A 19803-nucleotide genomic window follows, 5' to 3' on the forward strand; every position below is an offset into this window, starting at 1 on the left:
TTGGAAATGTAAGCAGCAGTTTGTGGTTGCACTAGTGATGTAGCAAATTCACTTAGACAAGAAGCATGTTGATTGTGGCCTAAAAGAAAAACTTGCTGCTGTAAATACTCCTTTTTAGCAAGATCTTTTGATATGTGTCTTTATGGAGTCTGGATGGTTTTCTGTGTAAAGTCCTGGGTAGAGCAGTGCTTTGCAAATGCTCAGTAGCAAGTTTACATACTTTTAAAAAGCTGTCGCGTATTTTGAAGGGGAAGTAATTGGGTCCAACACCTATTGGAAAATTTTTATTTAGGCTGTAAACCCAAGTTGGAGAGGAAGTAGCTATATGAATGCGAGAAGTAGAAAGAAGAGTGATTATGGACATTTAGCAAATTAGCCTTTGCAGGTTGCCTTCCTTCAGCTTATTTATTGAGCATCTACTGTGTGTGGGGTGTTGTGCTGGGAGTCGTGGAGCTGCGCAGATTAGCAAGTTGGTGCTCTGTGCTCTTGGAATTGCCCTCATTCAAAAACAACCCCAGGCGGTTTAAAGGGAAGACATTCCTTTCTTGACTTTTGCTATCGTCCTCACCGACTTCAGGCCCTGAATACTCGACTCTGGACTATGCAGCTACTTTCTCCCCATTCCAGTCTCCGTAGTTTACTGTCCGGTTAATATTCCTGAAACCTGGCTGTTAGGGGAGACTGTTGTCTGCTCACATTCTTTAGTTGACCTTCCAGGAAGTCCACATTTTAGCCTCCCTTTATTTACTTTGCTAGCCTTCTTTCCCACTGTTCTTACCTTCTGCCAGTGAGGCCCAGTGGATGATTTCTGTGCTCTTTCCTGGTTCCTACTGCTCCCTCTGCTTGGAGTGCCTTCTCTGTGGAAATTCTATCAGCCCTTCAAAGTCTAACCCAGGTCTCCCATAATGCTTTCACATATATTAAGCTCTTTTGATGTCTCAGGTTTTTTCTGGTATCCTGGCTGGCAATGACTTCTACTCCTTATCTGGATGTGTCACACTTCATATTTTTCTGATATTATTGCCAGACTGTTTCATAGATGCTTCTGTAGTCATCTGTATTTGATTATGTACTTCTAGAGGGCAGAGAAGATGTTTAGTATAGCTTTGCATTTCAGGAAGAGCCTAGTGGAAGGAAGGCCCTGTACATTTCGTTAAATTCGGGAAAGAATAGCCAGACAGGCCGCTAGGTTCATGTTAATACACATTAGTAACTTGACTGCAGGGTGGTTTTTTTTCCCCGATTTTGCCCTCTTTTTAATTGATTTTGGCCGAAATCCTTTACTATGTTTCCTTAATTCAAAATATGTGCATAGTTATAAAATACATTTAATGTGGCCCTTCCCACAAAAAAGATGATGTCAAATCAGTAGTGTGATATCTATCCTGATTTTTATATAAGTTGTAGTCTGAAAAATACATATCTTAGAATGAAGGAAATCACTACTTTTCCTGTTTTTCACTTTCCCTGGTTTGTGATAAATGGTCATTTTTAGCCTTTCCTTCTCTCGGTAATGAGATAAAATGAGGACAAATGTGAAAGTACCATGCACATTTTGTCTTTCAGAAGTCCCTTTTCATAGAAGAGATTTTTTAAAAACTTTTTACGTGATGATGATACTGTTGAAATTGTTTTCTTACTCTGTGGCCAAATGCAGTTGAAATAGAGCTTTAAAATTTTTCATTGGCAGTGTCTTGTTCCTGAAAAGTCATTTAGGAAAATGTGTCATTTAAATCTAGGTATACGGTGGAAATTGGGTTTTAACAAGCCTGGCCTGATAGCATAATCAGATAATCACCAAATGTGGAAAAAGAAAAAAATTATAATAAAGCTTTAATTGTTGCTCCTAAAATGCTGGCAGCTGCCTACCTTTTTAACCTCATCACTAACCCACCCCTTCCATGCCACTCAACTAGGCACACAAAGCACAAACCCAGTTGTGTTCTATCTGAAATACCTCCCCGTACCCCCAAAAAGATGAAAAGAAGGTTAGGTCGCAGCTTTTCCACCTGACCCATTCTTACTCATCCGTTCTTCTAAGATTGTTAACAAACCCCATTGCTCCCTATTGCGTCCTACTCTTCCCTCTGCACTCTTCCTTCATCGTTTGTTCCCCTCGCTCCCCACTCCCATGTGCTTTTTTTGTTTTTCCTTAAAATCTTTTTAAGGACAGGTGCTATATAAGAAAGTAAATAAGAGCAGCCTGGTTGCACATTATCAGTGTCATCTGAATGTATTTTTTAAATTGAGATAGAATTGACCTACAACATTGTATTAGTTTTAGGTGTAGAACATAATGATTTTGCTTATGTATATATTGCACAGTGATCACCACAGTAGGTATTATGAGAGAGAGAGAGTGTGCATGAGCCGGAGAGGGACAGAGGTAAAGAGAGAGAATCTTAAGCAGGCTCCACACCCAGCGTGGAGCCCGACGCGGGGCTCAGTCCCACAACCATGAGGTCATGACCTGAGCCGAAGTCAAGAGTTGGATGCTTAACCGACACCCGGCACCCTCACAGTTTAATAGCTTTAAGGAACAGTAATAAATTATACACCCATGCTAAAGAAATACAGATCGTCATCACCCACTGTTTCTATTCCCAGGCTTTCATTAGCTTCCTTGCCTTTCTTCATAGTTGTGTAACTTGTGGATCTCTGTATTGTTTAGTTTTGCCTGTTTTTAGCTGTGTTAGTTTTATTAAATGAGAAAGCTGAAACATGTCTGAAACATACCTTTCAACATCATCTAGAAATTAGACAGTGTATTCTGGTCTACTTAAATTGTTGTTTTATACATGTTATTTGTAGTCTTTCAAGATTTTTGACGAGCCCTTTCCTTTTCTCTCCTAATTGGTTTGTTTGCTGCTTGCTTCCCCTAACTTTTTTATTGCTACTGAGACTTTTTATTGAACCATAAAGGCCATAGTCCTCGTGTCCTCGCCTGGTGAACCTGTCACCGCCTCATCTCAAATAATGTCCCTCTCTTCTTCCTCAGTGCTCTTGTCCCCTTCGTTCTGATTCTGTTCCTGCCCCTGGCTCCAACATGAAATTAATTTTCTCCTTTATCTGCCCCACGGCTCCCTCTCCCTCGTTTCATCTTGCCGGTTCGCCGCCTCTTGCAGTAGCCAGTAATTTTGCTGGTTTTTTGAGCAGATCCTTACTTTGCCAGCTCAGCTGTTTTTCTCACTCTGGCCCAGCTGTGCTTGCTCCGTTTCGTTATTCTCTGCTCATCCTGGTCCATGAGGCTGTGTCCTTTGCTACAAAAGATGCAGCCACAGACTGACCTCTCTTGTCCCCCTTTCTAACTTTCTCCATGAAACTTTCCCATTTGATTTCATCAGCTTTGTTTATTTGCAAGTTTTACAATACATGCCAGCTACTCTTCACTTGGAAATAAAAGACACCTGACAGAAAGATCCTGGATTCCCTCTGCTATCATCCACATGTGGTCACTCCCATTTTAATTCCTGCAGTATTTCTCAATTCAAACAACTTGGGTCTTATCCTTGGGCATGCTGTTTTAGAAGATCTGCAGTGAGTCCCAGACATACATACATACATACATATATACGTTTATTTGTTTGAGAGAGAGAGAGCACAAGCGAGGGGAGGGGGGGGAGCAGAGGGAGAGAGATCAGCATAGAGCCCAACGTGTGGCTCCATTCCACGACCCTGGATCCCACGACCTGACCTGAAATCAAGAGTTGGATGGACATGCAACCGACTGAGCCACCCAGGTGCCCCTGGATATCTATGTTTTTTTATTTATTTATTTTCATTTTATTTTTTTATTTTTTTTTAATTTACATCCAAATTAGTTAGCATATAGTGCAACAATGATTTCAGGAATTAGATTCCTTAGTGCCCCTTACCCATTTATCCCACCCTCCCTTAAACCTCTGTTTGGTCTCCATATTTATGAGTCTCTTCTGTTTTGTCCCCCTCCCTGTTTTTATATTATTTTTGTTTCCCTTTCCTTATGTTCATCTGTTTTGTCTCTTAAAGTCCTCGTATGAGTGAAGTCATATTTGTCTTTCTCTAATTTCACTTAGCATAATACCCTCCAGTTCCATCCACGTAGTTGCAAATGGCAAGATTTCATTTTTGATTGCCGAGTAATACTCCATTGTGTGTATATGTGTGTGTGTGTGTGTGTGTGTGTGTGTGTGTATACATATATATATATATATATATGTATGTATACACACCACATCTTTATCCATTCATCCATCGATGGACATCTGGGCTGTTTCCTTCCTTTGGCTATTGTTGATAGTGCTGCTATAAACATGGGGGTGCATGTGTCCCTTCGAAACAGCACACTTGTATCCCTTGGATAAATGCGTAGTAGTGCAATTGCTGGGTCGTAGGGTAGTTGTAGTTTTAGTTTTTTGAGGAACCTCCATACTGTTTTCCAGAGTGGCTGCACCAGCTTGCATTCCCAGACATCTATACATCTATATTTCTTAAAAGGGCTGTTTTTTAGTGGTCGTACTGTGACATTCCTCTGCAAGTCTGTCACGAGCCTTTTGTGTCTGTTTTTCTAGAATTTATTCTCTTTTTTGATTATCAGATTTTTTGCTTTCTGGAATTTTAAGTTAATCCCTAAGGTATATCCAGGCTGAATTTATATGGAATTCTTCATCGCATTAGTTTTTGGCACTATGTAGTAGATTCTCATGAGCAATTCTTCACACTTTTTGTAGTTTGTATACAATAGCAAAAGCTTTTCATTTTCTATTCTGTCAGGAGATACAGGAGGTTACCATTTTGTAAATGAAAAAAACTGAGCTGCATCGTTTGGGGCAAGTTATTTATGTATTTCTTCCCATGCTTCCACCTCTTAGAAGTTTTTAGTCTTCGTAATTGCGGTGTAGCTCTTTAAGTTCCTCCCAGTTTGCTCTCCCAAGCGTTCCTGTTTTCAGGTATAGCTGACAGTTACTGTGTTTCCAGTCAAATCTGAGGAAGTAAGGAAGAAGATGAATATTGATGGATGCATGCTGCAGGCACAAGACAGTGCCTGGCACAGAACGTCATGAATGTGTGCTAGGTAGCCTCTACTGGGTTGGCTACATGCCTTGGACAATTTATTTTGGTTTCAAAAAGGATTTAAGGGCATTTGTATTAAAGTTTGGGGCGGTTTTATTAATTCAAATGGGAGAGAGAAGGGACATTAGTTTTGTGTTGCTACCATAACAAACCACCACACATTAAAGCAGCTCAGAGAACACAAATTCATCTTCCACTTCTAAAGTTCTGCAGAAGTTCACGTGCGTGTCAGCATAGGTCGGAAGTCTGACGTGTTTCTCGCCAGGCTGACATCAAGGTTTCAGCAGGGCTGGGTTCCCTTCTTGAGGGTCTTGCTCCTTCAGGTTGTTGGTGGAGTATCCTTTCTTGCAACTGTGGGCCTGAGATCTCCATACTCTTGCTGGCTGTCTGAGGGCTGCTCCCGGCTTCTAGAGCCCACCACCTACCCACATTCCTGGGCCCCTCACCCCCTCCCTCCATCTTCAAGCCCAGCAACAGCAGGCCTCCTCCTTCCAGGGTTGCGTCTTTCTGACTCTTCCTGGGTCATCCCATCTCTCTGCTCTGACCGAAGCCCGTGAAGGTTCTCTGCCTGTAAAATCTTGTGTGGTTAGATTGGATCGTCTGGATAATCCAGGATAATCTCATCTCAAAGTCTGTAATTTTAATCACATCTGCAAAGTGCCCTTTGCCACTAGAGTAACATATTCACTCTCAGTTTCTAGGGATTAGGGTGTACATTTATGTGTGGGGAGTGGCCTTATTCTGCCTACCATAGAGGGCTAAGGAGAAAATTAAATTGAAGTCAAAAGCAACATTAATACTTGACTTTGTATACACCTTTTGAAGTGGGCACATATTAAGCAGTGCAAAGAGAGAACCCTTCTCATTTATGTTAATGATAGTATGCATTACTTTTTATAAAAGTAGATATACATATGTTGATTTATTTCTGATAGTGGGTCTTGAAAGGCATTGTTCCTCTGATTCCTCTTTAAAAGACCACAGTGTGATGGGAAGAATGTAAATATACAATCAGTATATTTACACATATGAGACTTTTTCTAACATAACTCATTGAATCTGAGCAGTAATATCCATGATGAAGGCTCCATTTTACAGGCGAGGAAAGGGAGACTAATTGTCCTATCACACAGCTAGTAACTGACTAAGCTGGAATTTGGAATTTGAACCCAGGTCTTTCTGACTCCAGAGTCTGTGCTCTTTCATATCATATGTATTTCTTGATTCCCACAAATGACCTCTATCAGACTTCTTTTGTTGGCTTACCAGCTTCTGGGTTTATTGAGTTGCTGTGGGAGCACATAGTCCCTCGGTCCCCTTTACTAAACCAGATGCCACCTCCGCTCATACAAAACAGGGAGAAAAGGTAAAACAACCATAAAATCCTATATGAAACAAGAATAAAATCCCATCTGTGCTCCTTACCAGCTGTATGAGCTTGGGCTACATCCTTAATCTACCTTGGTGTCCTCATCTAGAAAATGGAATGAATAAATAATATATATAATACTGACTTGAATAAGAAATAGTTACTATCTCATCTTTTTATTCTGCTCTCTGAGTATTACCATAATTTCCCCATGTGCATTGAAAAAGTATCACAAACTTGGCCAGTGCTGTGTAGCGCTTGAGTAATGCTGGCATAGCAAAAATAATTGTTTGTCTTCCATGTACCCTAATATGTTGGTCTTTTTCTCCCCCAATTCCCTGCTTAGCTTGCTAGTTTGTGTCCAGCTGATAACTTCGAGGAGTCTACCACCCTTGACTTGAATTGTTTCTTTCCTAACCTATGTTGGTGTTTTCTTGCGCTTAGTATGTTTGTTTGCATGTGTATGGACATTTTCTTATGGAAAGTTCCTTACTTTATCAGCATTGTTTTAACAAGATCCAAAATTGTTTATCAAGATCTATTTTATTCCAGATACCTGTGTTTTTAGCAGCTTTGCTTAATCTAGTCTACATGACCATTCAAGTCCAGTAATGACTTAGAAAGACTCTATAGAGTTTTGTTCTGGAAGGACCTGTTTGATTATAAGGAACAGAGACCTTCTCCAACTAGCTCCAGAAAAGAAGTTTTGATAATAATTTAAAGAGTGCCCATAGGAATCTAAGAAAAACTGTAAACAAGTCTTAGAGAACAGGTCACTCAGAAATGTTTTCCTCTTATGGCTTCTCTTTCAATCCTTGAGATAATTAGGGATGTGTGTTTTTTGGTTTTTGGCTTTTTAAAAATAGATTTTTTTTTTTAAGTTTATTTATTTTGAGAGGGAGAGTGAGTGAACATGAGCAGGGGAGGGGCAGAGAGAGAATCCCAAGCAGGCTCCAGGCTCAGTGTGGAGCTCAGCACAGTGCTTGATCCCAGGACTGTGAGATCATGACCTGAGCCAAAGTCAAGAGTCAGACACTTAACCGATTGAGCCACCCAGCCGCCCTCCCCCTGTTTACTCAAATTTATTTTATTTTGAGAGACAGAGTACGAGCAGGAGAGAGAGAGAGAATCCCAAGCAGGCTTCGTCCATGCTGTCAGTGCGGAGCCCAACTGGATCTGATCTTATGATTTGTAAGACCGTGACCTGAGCTGAAATCAAGAGTCAGACGCTTAGCTGACTGAGCCACCCAGGCACCCCGACAATCTTTTTATTATCAATTTCTGACTTTATTTCATACAGGTAACAGCGTGTAGACTGTGTGCGTTGATTTTTCAGTTTTTGAGGCCAATTTTGTAGCCAGGTACTTGGTCAGTGTGTACACATATTCCGTGTGCGCTTGAAAAGTGTATTGTGTATGTTGTAGGTTCAGGGTTCCATATGTGTTCATTAGATCAGACTTGCTATTTGTATATTCTTAATAGTTTTTTTGAGTCTTGAGGTAGATGTTAACATCTAGTATGAGAATGGATTTTTTTTTTTTAATGTTCTGTTAGATTGATTCCCTCCCCCCCCCCCCAACAAATTTCACCGCTAATTTGTAAGGTGTATATGGCTCAGGTCTTTACATCTCGCTGAAGAGTTAGTTATTCTTGGTCATTAAGTTACCCTCTACTTTTTTATGTGCTGTGGGGTGTTTGTTTTGTTTACATACTGTTTATTTGGTAGCGTAATTTTCTGTATGCAAGTGTTTGATATTTTGAATATTATTTTTTCATTCGTATTTGCCTAGTATGTACTTTTTCATCATTTTTCCTTTTTTCTTTGGAATCGGGGTTATTTTGTTGTTATTTTATTTTGTTTAGGAAATAAATATTACAGATACAGTTGAAGCCCCTTGTATATCTTGCACTCCCTTTGTACCTAGATATAACCACTCTCTTGAATTTAGTGTTTATTATTTCTAAGAAGGTTTCCAAATGATGATTACATATGTGTATATGCATTTGTAAACAGTGCACAATAGTTTATGTATTTTTTCAACTTTATGTTAGTGGAATTTTAGTGTACTTGCTCTCGAATGTTTTTGTTCAGCATTATTTTGAGAGACTTGTCTGTATTAACGTATTTTGCTCTGTTTTGTTAGTATTAATTGTTAGATTAGTTTAATTTTAATTATATTCTATTGATTTAATTTTAAATATATTCTGTTGTTTGACTATACCACAATTTTCTCATTCTTTTCCCTTAAGGAAATTTTAGGCCGGCTTGTTTGTGGTGTTATAAAAGACAGTACACTGTGTGGATTATTTTTGTACCTGCCTCCTTGAACACATATGCTGACGTTCTGGAGATTTACCCTATGGTGGAATTGTGGGTGCAAGGCGTGCACATCTTCTGCTTTACCTGCAAATCTAAATCATTCTCCAGGATAGTTAACTCTCATTTTTGTTCTTTCAGCCCTACTAAGCTGTCTTTTTGTTTAAGGCCTGTGTTTTTTATAAAGCCCATTGCTATATTATTTTAAAAAATTCTGAGAGGCTTTTACTAGGAGAATTTAATCGTTGATGGAATTTGAATTAATTTATAGTATGAGGCCTCACCGTTGTTCAGTCACATGGGCAGGGATCAAGGCGTAGATCACAGGCATGCCCGTTTGCCATGGGCTTTTGGATAAGGCCGGCACTGTGTCCTGCCATGTCCCAGGGTGTCCCACATAGGAAGCAATACTGTGGTCACATTTTCCAAGCATGTATAGTGTCACCTATTCCTTATACGACAACGTAGAAAGAGTCTAATGGAAAGAGCATCCCTGCCACTAACTCCTATTTGTGCAAATGAACAATTAATTAAAACTCCTGAGTTTCCTGTTTGTAAGATGAGTATAGTACCTGCCGAGCGCACCCTATAGGCTTGTTCACCAATGCTGTAGGTTTTGGTTTTTGTTTTTTTCAAACTTTATAGCTGTCTTTGAAATTCATGTGTCAGTAATTTGTTTCCTTTCATTTATTTAGTTTATATGTCAGTGTAAGTGGCGGATTCACGCTTGTTCTGCTGCCCCCAGGCCCCCCAGTGTTACTAATGTTGATGAATAGCTCCTCCTTCAGCATTTGTCGACCTTTAGCAATAATTACTCTGCATCTAGGAGGCCAGTACAGTTGACCCTTGAGTAACATAAAGATTAGGGGCACCCCCCAACCCCCACTGTCAAATCCACAGGTAACTTTTGATTCCCCAGAAACTTAACTACAAATAGCGTACTGTTGACCAGAAGCCTCACCAATAATATAAACAGCCAATTAACACGTTTTTGTATGTTACATGTATTATACACTGTATTCTTATGATAAAGGAAGCTAAAGTAAAAATGTTATTAAGAAAACTATAAAGAGAGAATACATTTACAGTGCTATACTGTATTTATTGGAAAAAATCCATGTATGAGTGGACTCGCACAATTCAAACCCATGTTCAAGAGTTAATTGTACTGTTATTCTAAGTCCTCTGGTTATTTTAGCTTAGGCAGCACTCTTGAAAACTTTCCAAGAGCCTAGTATTTGTAATTACAATATCTTGAGTAGTGCGGGGGCTCCTCTGCTTACTTGTTACCTTGGTGAAGTTCAGACCTCTTCCACTTCAGTTTTCTCATCTAGAAAAAGACAGTAGGGATGCCTGGCTAATATCTATCCCACAGGATTTTTGTGTTTGAAGTAAGAAATGTGTGCAGGTATCTTGTAAGCTGCAAAGTACTTTATTAATAATGCCTTACACATAATTTTTCTTCTTCCTTTTTTTTTAAGTTTTATTTATTTAAGTAATCTCTACACCCCAACCCCGAGATCAAGGGTCGTGCACTCCTCCAAATGAGCGAGCCAGGCACCCCTAGAGGTAATTTTTTGAATCTGTTGAGCATCGTAAAATTAAATTAGTGGAGGAGGTCTTGGCTATAGAAAAAGCTATTCATTGTGGTTATTTCAAACTGTAATTACTTGAGTTGAGGGAAACAAGATCACATGTTAATCTGCAAAATGGCAGTTCCTTGATCCTGAAATTTTCTTTGGACTCCATAAAGGAAAGTCCTTTCCTGTGTCAGGTAGCCTCACAGGCCACTTGAGATTGAAACAATATCAGGTAGGAGGTGCTCTTTTTCACCTTGGTTCAGGAAAGGGTTATTAAGGTCTATGGTTATCTTCTACCCCAATTTCTTTTACACTCATTCTTGGTACCTGAGATACCTCTTGAATGGGTTATCTTGATTTTGAACCCCTTCGGGCAGTTTTTTTTTAGATCTTCAGAAGTCTTCGCTATTAGTGAATCTGTCGATCAAAGAATATCTTTTTATTTTCTTGGGCAAAGTATCGTTAGTTCAGTTTTAACCATTTCGAAGGTCAAAGGAAAAGTACACATTTCCAAAATCACTCATGCGCAAAGCTTTATGTAACTTGATATAAAAATTAATAAGTAGGGAAATTAGTTATTATAAATTAAAGCAATAATAACTGTATACATGGTGAATTGATTCACCTGTTCTTTAAGGAAAGGTATTTGTTATCCTTGTTCAATATAACCTTTGGTATAAGGTGAAGAAATTCTACCGGTTCCACAGCTAGGTGGGTTTTTAACTGGTTGAATAACTGTATCCATAAAGGGCTGCCCTTGTAGGGAGCACGCTGCTGCATTCAGTCCTGGCTTTTGTTTTTACATTTCACATTAGTAACAACTTGGATGAGATCCAATTTGGTTGAAAGAGCTAATGTGTGGATTATACCAGACAGAATCCAAAATGACCTTGACAGGCCGAATGATTGGCTAAATTTAGCAAAATGGAAATTAATGAAAGTAAAGCCTTATATTTATTTTAAAAACAACCATGCAAATACAAGATGGAAGTCAGCTGGTAAATAGCACATGTCTAAACACTTCATGTTGTATATGACTTGGTTCAATATGACTCAGATGAGTAATAAAGCCAACAAAGGAATAAATGTGATGCTAGGTATAATATACAGACAAGGCGGGTAATAATTCTGTCAGAACTCAACTACAATTCAGTTATGGAAACTTGTTTCAGGGGGATGTCTACACACTGAAGTGTATGCTCGGGAGGCTAATCAGGGTAGTGTGATGGCTGTATGAACCATGACGTTGTAGGAACAACTGAAATAACAGAAACATTTCTTTTATCCCCCTGCCCACCGAAATAACAGAAACATTTTAACCAAAAAAAAGAGAAAACTTAAAGGAGAATATAATAATGACTTTTAAATACTTGGGTGACTGACTGTCAAATACTTTTTGGCTTTTCATGGGCAGAACCAGGACAGTTAGTTTTTTTTGTTTAAGTATTTACTTCTTTTGAGAGAAAGAGTGTGCACGTGAGTAGGGGAGGGGCAGGCAGCAAGGGAGAGACAGAGAATCCCAAGCAGGCTCTGCACTGTCAGCGCAGAGCCCAGTGTGGGGCTGGAACTCATGAACTGTGAGATCATGACCCGAGCCGAAATCAAGAGTCGAATGTTTAACCGACTGAGCCACCCATGTGCCCTGAGGACCATTAGTAAAAGAGATAGATTTGGACTCCCTGTGAAATGGGAAAGAGTGGGATGCTTGGCTGGCTCAGCTGGAAGGACATGTGACTCTTGATCTCGGGGTCATGAATTCATGCCCCACATTAGGTGTAGGGATTACTAAAACATTTTTTTTTAATTTTTTTTTCAACGTTTATTTTTTTGGGGACGGAGAGAGACAGAGCATGAACGGGGGAGGGGCAGAGAGAGAGAGGGAGACACAGAATCGGAACAGGCTCCAGGCTCTGAGTCATCAGCCCAGAGCCTGACGCAGAGCTCGAACTCACAGACCGCGAGATTGTGACCTGGCTGAAGTCGGACGCTTAACTGACTGCACCACCCAGGCGCCCCTAAAACGTTTTTTAAAATAAAATAAAACAAAAAAGAAATGGAAAGAGTTTGTTAAGTCGTGAGTCGGTTTGTTACTGGAGTTGTTCAAACAGAGGTTTGATTAACACGTATTAAGGCTTGGAAGATGGAATTTATGCAGAGTAGAGAATTGGATTTGTTTTTGTTGTTAAAGAAATTTAAGATACTGTTTAGGCAGTTCTTGTGCTGGAATTAGAAGAATGAACAAAACTATTCCACCCTGCAGGGGAACCAATTTGCCATAATAATTACAAGACAGTGGCATAGCAATAGGTACAGAGTACTGACGGAGCATGGAGAGGATTCGTTCTAACTGGAATGAATGGCTCATAACAGACTCAGACTTCCAGCAAACATTTATTGAGCACCGGCTGTATGCCGAGTGCTGTGTAATGGCCTTCCGTGTACTCACAGTAATCCTAGGTTCCTGTTGACTCTGTTTTACAAGTGATATATCAGGTATGATACCAGCAGACATGATCTCATTTATTTCAGTAATCCCCCCCACCTAACAATCCTGTAGAATCTCTGCTTTTGCCCCTACTTCATATTTGTTTATGTGGAAAACAGAGAATTGAGCTGAGCTCCTCAGGCTTTTACTTTGCCAGGAAGGTTATACAGAGTGTGGCAGGATAGGGGTTTTGTCGGGATTTTGTGGGGGCCTAAAACTAAAGGAATCTGGGGCCATACTGTGAAGAGCATTGTGTGGCAGACTTTAATAAAGAGTTAGCTTATCCTCTGGATAGCTTCAAAGAACCCTCCTTCCCCATCTCTAAATGGGATAAGACTTTTTTTTAATGTTTATTTTTGAGAGAGTGTGAGTGGGGGGGGACAGGCAGAGAGAGAGCGGGACAGATGATCTGAAGCCGGCTCTGCGCTGACAGCAGCAAGTATATGGGATAAATTTTTACCCTTAACTCAGATTTCTGACAGTAATTAGTGATCCCTTTCCAACTTCTAATCTTCTTTTCTTTCTTGGCCTTTTTTCCTCCATTCTTTGTGGCTTCAAATTTCCTTTCTTGGAGAATTTACCTTAGAAGTGAAAACACTGGGACAGCTGGGTGACTCAGTCAGTTAAGCTTCCTACTCACGGTTCTTGAGATCAAGCCCCACATAGGGCTCACTGCTGCTGTCAGCTTGTCAGCACGGAGCCTGCTTTGGATCCTCTGTTCCCCTCTCTGCCCCTCCCCCACTTGCCCTCTTCCGAAAATAAATAAATACTAAAAAAGAAGGAAAGAAGTGAAAAAAACGGGGGCACCTGAGTGGCTCAGTTAGTTGAGCATCTGGCTCTTGGATTTTTGACTCAGGTCACGATCCCAGGGTCATGGAATCGAGCCCCATGTCAGACTCCACACTGAGCAAGGAGCCTGCTTAAGATTCTCTCCCTCTGCCCCCTGAGCACATGTGCGCGCTCGCTCTCGCTCTCTCTCTCTCTCTCTCTCTCTCTCTCTCAAATTAAAAAAAAAAAAGGGAAAGACCATGTTGGATTTGAGCAGGAGTATGTGAATTTTCAGGCTTAGCTATAAGTAAGTCTGATTAAAAAGTACTACTGATTAGTATTCTTTTGTGGCTTTTAGGAGTTAAAAAAGGCAATCAAAATCTTTTTCACAGCACATTATTTTACTCACAGGCTCTCCTGTAATTTTCCCCACAGACCAACATTTAACGTAACTATTTTTGGTTACGCAAGAAGTTTTGCTAGTTATTTAAAAGCCACGTCAGTATGGAGATCTTAGATGAGGCTGGTAAAAGTATTGCTTATATAGTGTTTGATGCTAAAGTAGATCCTTTGAAAAACTTACGTATGTATTTTAATGATGGAAGTGATAAATGTTCATGATGAAAAATGAAAATTAAATACTGCCTTATGTAAGTATGGTAAACAATGGTTTTGTGTATCCTTGCAGAAATTTTCTGTACGTCTGTAAGCTTGCGTGTGTATATGTGTCCCTATTTTACCAATAGGAAGTATAATTAGTACTGTTCTACACCTTTATTTTTTTTTCTTGTTGATACGTCTTAGGTGTCTTAACATATCGTCACAGGTAAATCTGTCTCATTCTTTCTAAACACTTGCATAGCTGAACCATGATTTATTCAGTTCCTCATTCTGTTTTTCCTGGTCTGTCATAGCAAACAGCAGAAACCTACCATGGTTGATTTAAGCAGAAGATTTTACTAGAAAGATTGAATGTTCATAGAATTGATAGGAGAGCAATAGAATGAAGCTCGAAAATGGCAAAACCAAGGAAGGCAAAACATCGCCAAATTCCTGCTTTTAGTATAGGTTGCTAAAGAAGACGCTGGATATGTGTCAGCATGTATCTCCTCTCCACTGTAGGCACCACAGATTCTCTCTTTATAGTGTCTGCTATCGGAGCCCTCCTTCGAGTCCAGATTCTGGACAAGAGCTTCTGACCGGCTGAGTCTGGGTCACATGTCTGTGCCCTGGCTACTGGGGAGTGCAGAGAAAGGTGCTCTGATGCTGGGTTGCCAGAAATAAATGTTCACTTACACCTGTTGGTGAATATTGTTAATACACAGCATAACACACTTGTGGGTTTTTGGAAGAAGTAAAATTTGTGGCTGACTAGGATTTATATTTGTATTTTGATAGATACTGCCAAATCACTTTTCACTAAAAATACGGACTTAGAATATCTAATTTTGAGCTTGATAAATATTTTGTATACTTAAATTCAGCAGGCTAATCTCAGCATTGTCTGTGTTGACTGGTGCCTAGTCTATGTTTAGGAATGTAGCAGTTTGATTTAGTTACTGTTACCATGTACTTCCGTGGGCTCTTGCCAATATAATGTAGAAACTGCATGAAATAGGTTTTGTTTTGTTTGTTTGTTTTTTTGCTTACAGCCTTGAACTTTGATCTCATTTGTATCAGAGCGTACTATTTAGAGACCACAGACAGTAAATTTACTGTGTAATAATTATAGTGTATATTTATATCCCTAAACATCTTCTTCCGTAACATCATGGAAAAGTGTTCTCTGCAAGCTGCTTCATTGAAATGTGTTCTTGAGATGCTGCAGTTCTTATTTGGAATCTTTGCTTATGAAAGGATTAGGAAAATAGTCAGATTAAAGTGTAATATACCTGATATATTCACGGAAACATTGTTGGGGTCAAGTCAGTGTCAAGGAGATAGTATTCATTTTCTTAAAACCTTCTTCACTAAATTTCTGCCCTGTCAGAGTCACTTAGTTATAGAATATTGTCTTCTTCCACTTAGTATTACTACTAATAATACCCGGAAAGTGAGATAACATTATTTTTAGTTAGGAAGGGTATCGGTTGTGAGGTATCTGAGAAGAACAAAATGAGGAGGGTGGATGGCATAGTGGAAAAATACGATTTCGAATCAGAAAACCCGATTTGGAGTTTCAATTCTGCCTCTTACTTGAGGCATATCACTTAAACCTCAGTTTCTTCATCTTCAAAATGAGGTTATCATTTCTGCTCTGACTGACTTCATAGGCTTACTGTTATGATCAAATAAGATTGTGTGTGAGGAGGGAGCCTGTTTTCACATTCAGACTGTCAAAAACCATGCAGATATTTCAAACAAGGCAAAAGCATATGAGCATATCTTGAGTACAGAAGCCCATAAATGCAATAAAATCGGAAGGAAGGGTATCTGCATTGAAGTGGGTCCGTTGGCTATTTGACAGGTAGCGGGAGCCCAGTTGTTCTAAGCTGGGTAATTACCAAAGCTGCTAAGTGGAAAGCAGGCTAACCATGTTTTGAACTTTACCTGTACCGTGGGGAAACATCTCCAGCATTTTCAGTTAAACCGACCACGTAGGGGCTGCAGATTAGTTATCACTGGAAAACTAAACTGAAGACAATTAGATTAGACACTGAAAGCAGTATTTTAGTTCGTTATATCTAGGGCAACGGTTCTCAGACTTCAGTGCACATCAGCATCACTGGGACAGCTTGGTAAGACATAGATTGCGGGGCTCTGCCTCACAGGTTCTGATTCTGGAAGGCTGGGGTGGGGCTGATCATTTGCATTCCAACAAGTTTCCGAGTAATGGCCGAAGCTTCTGGTGTGAGGACCGTACGTTGAGAATCCCTGCTTTAGAGAAACCGTGTAATTTATCATCCAAACGGATTCAGAATTTGTCAGGAAAACAACTGAGCCTTCCCCTGGCAAAGCAGGGATGGGGTCATCCTAATTTCATTTAACGGGAAAATCTTTTTACAAAGAGGTTTCTGTAATAGAATCATCACCTGGTAGATGACTCATGATACCTAAATTGTATTTATTTGGGTAGGTGTTTGTTTTTGTAAGTCACAGTAATAGGTACATATTTGATTGCAGCCCAGGGTTCAGATGTATGTGTAAGTGCATCTGTCTCTCTTAAAAAAAAAAAAAAAAAAAAAGAATAAGAGCACACATGTGCGTGTGTGCGCACGGGAGGGGCAGAGGGAGAGGGAGAGAGAGAATCCTAAAGCAGGCTCTACACCCAGTGGGAGCCAACACGGGCTCAATCTCACAATCATGACCCAAGCTGATGTCAAGAGTCGGATGCTTAACTGACTGAGCCACCCAGACACCCCAATGCATACATCCCTTTAAAACAGATGTTTCCAAACAGTACTTACCCTTGTACAGTACATACGGTCTAATATTTGCTATTTTCTAGTTCTTTTTTTTATGCTCATTGTGATCCACTAAATTGATTTCATGACCTGTCTATAGCCTGCTGTTTACAAAACAGAGCACAGAGGACCTCTATGATTCTAGCAAACTGTGACACTCTTAAGATTCTGAGAGGTAGTTATTCTTCAGTTTTCTTCATTCTGATTCTTCTTAAACACTCTAGCCGTTTTCCACCATTAAAATGAGTGGGGGAAGGTCCCAGGAGTTGGAAGAAAGGAAAGGTATGCCATTTTTACCACAGTATGCTGTCTTACTTGCTATTAGATTTAATGTTTTATTTGTTCCCCATGGAAATTAGCAGATGCTCCAATTTATTTTACAGTTTTTTAAAATTTAAATTGGTTTTTTTTTTTGCATTCTCCCCCAAAAAGACAAACTAGGCCTTTCCTAAGAAAATCTAAACTTGGTTTATATTCAGAAACCCTCAACTTCACCAGATTAAACTTGGTTTGTCTTAATGAAGGTTCTGTTAACCATACTGGTTGGATCAGTCATACTCCAACTAGGAGACTGAGACCGCACAGGAATTTGAGCAGGGAAAGTCTGATGTAAAGAATCATTAACTATACCGTGGGATTAGAGTAACAGGGAGTTGGCTACGAGGTAAAGAGATCTCCGATGAATACAGTCGCGGCAGACAGAGGCACATCCTCCAAGCGTGGAAGGAAGGAGCCAATCTGGAGTCCAGACCTCTTTGGAGGGGCATGGCCGAGGCCCACTGAGTGGCAGAGAATTTCACCCACGGGCCATGGTGGGTTAGAAAGCTGCCATCAGTCCGTGTGCTGTTGGGAAGCATTCCATGGGGTGGAGCTGTGCTGGGACCTTCAGGGAAAGCAGCCTGAAGGAACACTAGGGAAGGTTGGCCTAGGAGAGCTACGGAGTGCTGCCTTCTGCCGACGACACTTGCTGTCACGCCAGCTGGCAAGGGAGAGATGTTCTGGTCTCTCCAGCAGGCAGTGAAGGTTTGGAGCTAGGAGGCGCTTGATTGATAACTTGTGTACACACTAAAAAGCTGAACTTTTCAAAGGAAAATTACACTGCGGTTGGCAGATGATAATCAGAGAGGGGATTCTAATTCAGCACAGTAAGGGTTTCATTCTCTAGCATCTCTTCCCTGAAAAATCCACTGTCGAGTAAAAAGCTTTTATTTATTATTAGTAAATTATTTTCTGAGAAATCGTTGTTGTTGTTGTTGTTGTTGTTTTAATGTAGACTACTAGAGTTTGTCATTACATAGAAAAGGCTAGTCTCACCATGTGACCTTTTCAGTGAGCAGGCAGTACATGAATGCCACATGCACTAAGCAAGCGTCCGTCTTCTAGGCGGGGCCACAGTGCAGGGTGGTTTTCAAAACACAAAGCGGTGAATTTCTTCCTGAGGGAGGAAAGTAGATGTGTAAATTAATAATAAAAGTGTAAGGGGATAAGTGCTTACTAAAGCATTATGTAGAGTACTATGCCTTAGCATGGGATAAAGTGTCAACCTGCCTTTCAGTGCTGGGGAAGGGAAAAGAAGCATAGACTCGTGATCTGTGTGCTCTCTCTTCCATTCCTCAAAATAACCTTACGGATAAGGTAAGTGGTATGGTTGCCATTATACAGACAAGCAAACAAGGCCTGGAGACCTGAAACAGCTTTTCCTTCCAGGGTCCTGCACAGGATCCAGATCTGGTCCGGTACATTTGTTCTCTCTTAAACTGGCGATGTACTTTGAAATGCAAAAGTCTATTATAGTAAAAGTTTCCAAATGTAAAGCACAGGACCAGATTCTACTGTGAAGGATTTAAAAGTGAATTAGGTATGTCCTGGCCCTTAAGGAGTCTATAGTCTAGCAGTGCTGATAGAATGTGACAAGGGCTCTGACGGAGGTACTGGGAAAAGCTTGGAATTATCATAAAGAAGTTCCAGAATCCAGAATGCCGGTTCTTCTTGGAAACCTCAGAGTAAGATGGCATTTCGGGAAAAAAATTTGAGCATTGAAAGAAAAGAAAAAAAAAAAGGATAGTGTTCAAGCTGGTTCTTGAAAAATGGGTAGGGTTTATTTAGACAAGTAGAAATGGTAAATAATCAGAATGTACAAATAGGAAAAAACCAAGTTAGTGGTCATTTATTGTACATGTGTTAAGTGCCACGCCTTATATGTTCTTCAGTATAAACCATCCAGTTTATTATTTTTTATTTTTTAATGTGTATTTATTTTTGAGAGAGAGAGACATAGTGCGATCAGGGGAGGGGCAGAGAGAGAGGGAGATACAGGGTCTGAAGCAGGCTCCAAGCTGACAGCACAGAGCCCCATGTGGGGGGGGCTTGAACTCGTGAACCATGAGATCATGACCTGAGCCAAAGTCAGATGCTTAACCGATTGAGCTACCCAGGTGCCCCTAAACTATCCAGTTTAACTGTAGTATAGTCCCGTGTCAGATAGTTACTGGAAATAAGATTTTCGGAAAGATAAATTCATTACACATGTTGGACCTAAATCGTGATAGAGTATGGTTGAATTTGAACTTTATTCTGTAGACCGTAGAATAGGTGGAAGTTTTTAAAAGAAAAGAATACCAGACTAGAATTATGATTACATTAGAAACTAAAGGGGCGCCTGGCCGGCTCAGTCAGTTAGATGTCCCACTTTGGCTCAGGTAATGATCTCAGGGTCTGTGGGTTTGAGCCACACATCGGGCTCTGTGTTGACGGCTCAGAGCCTGGAGCCTGCTTCAGATTCTGTGTTTCCCTCTCTCTCTGCCCTCCCCCACCCACACTCTGTCTGT

At 40.2% G+C, this 19803-nt stretch overlaps 1 protein-coding gene across 2 annotated transcripts in view; it reads left to right on the top strand.

The window, feature by feature from the left end:
• RAB2A (RAB2A, member RAS oncogene family) overlaps window positions 1-19803 on the top strand; it is an 86314-nt gene that overhangs the window by 1328 nt on the left and 65183 nt on the right. The window contains exon 1 of one of the 2 annotated variants that reach the window (XM_019822712.3): window positions 17203-17257. The exons of the other annotated variant lie outside the window; for it this stretch is intronic. Coding sequence (XP_019678271.2) covers window positions 17218-17257 — 40 coding nt within the window. The 5' untranslated portion in view covers window positions 17203-17217. Of the gene's footprint in view, window positions 1-17202; window positions 17258-19803 lie in introns of those variants that run through there. 2 annotated transcript variants of the gene reach the window in all.

This window comes from Felis catus, chromosome F2 (genome assembly GCF_018350175.1).
Source record: "Felis catus isolate Fca126 chromosome F2, F.catus_Fca126_mat1.0, whole genome shotgun sequence".
In the NCBI taxonomy this organism is placed as follows: domain Eukaryota; kingdom Metazoa; phylum Chordata; class Mammalia; order Carnivora; family Felidae; genus Felis; species Felis catus.